The 5,488-nt window shown below is 43.8% G+C and overlaps 1 protein-coding gene across 3 annotated transcripts in view; it reads right to left on the bottom strand.

Annotated features, from left to right (window-relative positions):
- Positions 1–391: 391 nt before the first annotated feature.
- The window catches only part of LOC118122532 (glutamate receptor 1), a 43,698-nt gene continuing 38,601 nt past the window's right edge, over positions 392–5,488 (bottom strand). For 2 of the 3 annotated variants that reach the window (XM_035179289.2, XM_035179290.2), the window contains exons 17-18: positions 4,987–5,121; positions 392–2,075 (exon numbers count right to left, since the gene is read on the bottom strand). In XM_035179289.2, the coding sequence (XP_035035180.1) occupies positions 1,860–2,075; positions 4,987–5,121 (351 nt within the window). In that variant the 3' untranslated portion in view covers positions 392–1,859. The remainder of the gene's footprint in view (positions 2,076–4,986; positions 5,122–5,488) is intronic. The other variant, XR_004698470.2, reaches the window with a different exon arrangement.

Raw genomic sequence — 5,488 nt, 5'->3', positions numbered from 1 at the left:
AACACTGTGTGTAAAATCCCTTACAAGATGTTACTTAGCTAATGCTAACATATAGCATGTGAGATTTATTGAGCTTCCTGTTGCCATCCTCTTAGCATCATAACTGAAATCCATTAAACTTTCGAAAAATACTACAAATTGATAATAATAACATTTATTCTAATAACATTAGAGTTTCTCACTCGTTCCACATTTTGTTTTCTTCAATTGTTCCCACATTTCAATACCAGCAGGAACCAGTGAGTGTTTTATTGGGACCGGATTCAAACATCTTATTTTCACTATCAATCACAGTTTGTATTTAAGCTTTTATTCATTTAATAATCGGATCAGTTGATTGTCAATTAATTTGATAATTGAATAATCATATAAAACCAAACTGACAGAAATGTGCACGTTCATCTAATGTGAAGAATTTAATTTGATCGTTTTAAATAAACAATATGTAACTTTTATTACTTTGAATTAGTTCAACTGTCACAATCAGTTGCAGTTGGAGAGTGAAGCTGAACTGAGATCAGTGAAAAACACTCTGAAGTTATTAAAAACCAGAGTTTATCTCCAATATTCAGCAGGAAACTTAGAAACATGAAGAATCCTGAACAGAGTTTGATGGATTTGTTACAGCAGCAGCTCTTCAGGGTCAGGAAGCAGAGGATCATGGGTAATATTTCAGTTCAGTGAGTGGGAACAGGAAACCACTTCATCGCTCGGACACAGAGACCAGTTCATCGTGTGAGGCTGCAGGGGGCGCTGTTCATCAGTAACTGTTACATTATGCTGCTTTAAAGGTTTTTTGGTTTTGAAGTGTTGATCGAAAACAAAACATTTGAACTTCGGACTCTGACCTTTAACGTCAACTTCACATCAGTGTTTATTCGCCACAAAATAAAGTTTTAGAAGAATTTTCAGGACAAAATAAAACATGTGACAAATACATCTTCACACGTTTCCCTCAGGTTCATCAGCACACGCGTGTTCGTCCGTGTTTCAAAGTCTAAAGGATGAAAACATGCTCAAATCTCTTTTGTGCGAACGTGACGGAACGAGGAGGAGGAGGAGTGAAGGGTAGAATAAGAAAAGGAGGAAGAGGAAGTCGGTCAGTTGAGTCTTTAAGAAGTTTCCCTCCTCAGTTTCTCTTATTGCAGAAGAGGAGGAGCTTATAGAAAAAGTCGAGCCTCTGGTTGTGAAGCCCAGTCGCTCGTCTTGCAGGAGCTGAGTCACTTTTCTCTGCTGTGAACGTGAACACTCCTCCTCCTGTCGGTCCGTCACATGTCTTCTTCTTCTTCTCCTTCGGTCTTTTTCCTTTCTTTTTCTATCTTTCCTCAAATCTCATCACTGTTCCTCTCGTCTTCCTCCCTCATCCTCTCCCTTCTTTAACTTCTGCTGCCTCCATCCCTCATCATTCCTTCTTCATGCTCCCTCCACCTTTTTCTCTCATCACCTCCGATCTCCTTTCTTTGTTCATCTGTCCATCTTCTCATTTCTTTCCTTCCTTCACCGTTTTTCTTTTCCTGCATCGTCTTCTTTCATTTCTGTTCCTCTCCTCCTCCCTTTATCCTGCTTTTAAATATCTCTGTCTCTTTTTTATTCTCTCTTCTTCCCCCTCTTCTTCCCTCATCTTTCCGTCTCTTTCTTCTCCTCTTGTTTGTTCTTCACCTCCCTACAACCTCCACCTTTTTCTTCTTCTCCCTCACTCTCATCCTTTCTTCTTCTCTCGCTTACTCATTCCTTCTCCTCTTCTTATTTTTACCTCCAACCCTCATCTGTTCTTCTCTTCTTTCCTTCCCCTCGTCTCCGTCTCTCCTCACCGACTGACAGACAGGAGCATTCCGTCCAATCAGGAGTCAGGGTTTTGGTCACATGCCGGTGGACAGTCCCATGCCGGCAGCTTTGCTCATGCAGGGTAAACCTTGAGCTCCAGCTTTTGGGAAATCGTGCGCCACCACGCGGCCGTTCTCGCCTCCGAGTCCTGAAGCTCCTCCTCCAAAACCGCCCACAGCCGCCACGCCTCCTCCTCCTCCTCCCGCCATCCCACCGAGTCTGGTGCTCATCATGGCGGCGTCGATGAGCTCCTGTGAGACAAAGAGAAAAGGAGCTGGTTTAAAAAATCTGATTAATGCACAGTGAAATTTACAGGAAGATAAGTTTAGAAAAATCTGATATTTATTTGATTAAAATAAAGAAATTAGTTGTAAACTGAGTGAAACAGAATCCAGTGAATCTGCAGCGACGTTAGAAGCTCAAATGCTAAGTTTTATGTTTCTCACGATTCAGAAATAGTTTTCTCAGCTTGTACTTGTCTCCATTACAAGTTGGTGAATTTGCCAAACATCAAGTTCTTGAGTTTCAGGTTCTTTGTTTCTTTCTAATTTCAAAGTTGATTTTAAGATACTTGTTTCAGGAAGTGTGTCTCTAAACATGTGTTCAGAGTTATGAACTTAAAAAACGTCATTAACGATAAAACTATCAACCATCAGGAAAAAACACAATAAAACCTGTAAAGTAGGAACACACTGTTTCTCAGCTCAACATAAACGTGCAGGTTTTTGTTTGAGGCACAGTCGTCTCTGACAGTAATAACAGTAAAAGTTGTTTCCATCCCTCCTCAGTGGAACTAATGATGTGGATCCAGAGTTAATATCCTGTCTCGGGGCCTCGGAGGCGCTCGTGCTCCCTCGCCGCTCGCCGCCTGGCAGCAGCGGTCGTCAGGCAGATTGGTACAAATAGATCCCAGGTTTATTCATTTACAGGAGCAGCTCTGAGCGAGCGATCCCACAACTGAACATCAGAGTCAATCACTCATCTCCCTCCTGCTTCCACCTCGACGGCAGGAAGTCAGCAGCTGACAATCCGTCTGCGTCGACTTCACGGTCAACGCCAGGTCTCTCTCTCTCTTTCCTTCAGTGTCTGGTCTCTCGCCCTCATCACTGACTGTCACTGAGCGTCTTATTCTCCGAGCGACAGCAGCATCTGTCTCAGTGCTGCTGCCTGCAGGCCACGACCGACACCTGCGATAACACTGCAGAGCTTAGTTCAGAATTAAAAATCATTTTTATTCTTTCACTAAATCGCAGGGGGAAAAATCTGCTTATTAACCTTTTTAATGAAAATCACTTTGACAAACTGTGACGTCTTTTAATGCTTTTTCCTGGTAAACTTATCGTCAAGCGGTGAACTCGTACGTCACGAGCACGAATAAAAATGAACGAGTTGACGGCAGAATTACCCTTTAGCAAACATTCACACATCAGCTCGAGACAGAACGTGAACAGTGTCGGAGTCACAGCTCGATTTCTACAAAGCTTTCTTTGTTCTGGACTCAGAGATGAAACAGACGCTCGTGATTCCCAGAGGATGAATCCTTCATGTGGCGTTGCTCAGATTTGTTTCCCCTGAGCTCGGTCATAACAGTTTGTGTTAGATGACAACTATCGGATTGTTTGTGTTGAAGTTTGGTTCAGAAGTTCCTGTTGGCCTCAGGATGAACGGTGATGACTGTGGTGACGCTGACCTTCACACTGCATCTCAATCACTGTACTTTCATGACATCATTTTAAAACCTGTGGAAATGGCGGCAGAGGGAGGACGACACGTTATCGTATTTTCAACGTAAGAGCGAACACAAGCAAATCGGGTGTTGGATATTTTGGCGATTTGTAATTTCTGGATACACAGGAGCCATTGATTTGAAACATTATCCTGTTGAAACAAATGCACTACATGTGGGAATACTCAGTGTACTTCGTGTACTTCGTGTACTTCGTGTACTACATGTACTACAGGACAGTGTGACTGATTGAAGTATCTGGTTTGAGACACAGCGTGTTCCACTCAGACATCACCTCTACGTCAGTGTAACAAACGAACTTCCTGTATCTTCTGAGGACGTGTGGTGGTTTGTATGGATTATTCCTCCTGTTTGCTGCAGTGACTGCGTCCACCTCTGCAGCAGGTAACCGCCGCGTAACCCTGCTCCATCTGCTCTGACTGATGAAATCCGCCACACGTGACGTGTCACTGCCGCCGGCGGCGAGGGTTTGTGTAAGTCCTCCCTGTGTGTGAGGAGAATAACAAAAGTCCAGCAGAGCGACAGACTGGTGCAGCTGCTGTGGAGACGACGGCTCTAATGACTTGTTTGTTCCTTCTGAACAGCCCATCAAAGTCTCAGCATAAACCAGCGCCGTCTGTAATGAGGCGGCCGCAGTTTCATCACACGCAGACGCCAGCGAGGAAGAGGAGCTCCAGATCAGTGTCAGACAAACAGAGTTCAGCTGATGCTCTTTCAAATGGCAGCGAGGAGGAGAGTCACTCGAGAGAGTTGAAATCCAGAGCTGCTGCAGAGACAAAGGTCCTGATGGTCCACGAATCACAGCAACTGTTCTCCACTGAACATACTGATCAATCCTGTCCGTCCACGGTCAGAGACACAAACTCTGATTATCTCCATCGAGGACGTCGTGTTGTCGTCTCGTCGTCTCGTCTGTTTAGTCATTTGTTTTTTGTCGGAAGGTTTAAGCAACAAGAACTGAAATGAATCATCTGGTCGTTGTGTTGATAAAGAGACGATGAACATCTCGGCCATTTTGTGTCTGTGTGTAAAAGCTTGTGCGTTCGCTTTGTGTTAAATAATCAGTTCACAGTCGGCACTGGAGTCCAGACTGAAACGAGACGTTCATGTTCTCCAGAGGATGAATCTTAATGACTTTCATGATCCTCATATTGTGGTTTTGACTGAAATCCCTCAAATGGCTGGACTCTAATGAAACGTGGTTCAGAGATTCATGATGAACTGAAATAACTTTTGTGATTCGGACTTTTCATCATCGCCTCCTGCAAAGTGACGTCTTTCCCAAAATGGTGGGCAGGGTAAACATTATATTAGCATTTTAGCATGTAGCTCAAATGGTTGCTAAGTAGCTCACAGAGCTGCTAGCATGACTGTGGAAGTCCTGAAGCAGATTCTCACGACTCCATCAAACTCACCTTCATCCTCCTGGACTCGATCCGGGACTTGTAGCAGAACTCGACCAGGGCCACGAGCATGGCGAGCCCCAAGCCGCCAATCAGAATATAAAACACTCCGGCCACGTTGCTCAGACTGAGCGCGCTCGTCTTGTCCTATCAGCACAGAGGGGAGGGGTCAGGGACAACCAATCACGGCGCAGACAGTCGTCACGTCACCAGAGTTTTGTCACTGACAAAAGCCCCAAAGCTAAAATAAAATATCTGTCTAACTAAGACACTTTTTCAGATTTCAAAGGCTGTGACGCGGAGCAACGTGTTTTCTTTGTTCAGTAGCATTGAGGATAATAAAGTAAATAGATAGTTGTTTTCCAGATGCACTGTGGGAAAAGGTTTTGGTACTTTACTTTATCTTAGAGACCAAAACTCAGAATATCTTTACCACAAAACCCCAATTTAATGGAAGTAAAGAACCAAATTTAAGTAGAAACCTTTTAATTTAAACCTTCTTCTTCTCTGTTGC

Source organism: Hippoglossus stenolepis, chromosome 15 (genome assembly GCF_022539355.2).
Source record: "Hippoglossus stenolepis isolate QCI-W04-F060 chromosome 15, HSTE1.2, whole genome shotgun sequence".
Lineage (NCBI taxonomy): Eukaryota > Metazoa > Chordata > Actinopteri > Pleuronectiformes > Pleuronectidae > Hippoglossus > Hippoglossus stenolepis.
The sequence above is the reverse complement of the archived record's forward strand: the minus strand, read 5'-3'. Positions and strand labels throughout refer to the sequence as shown.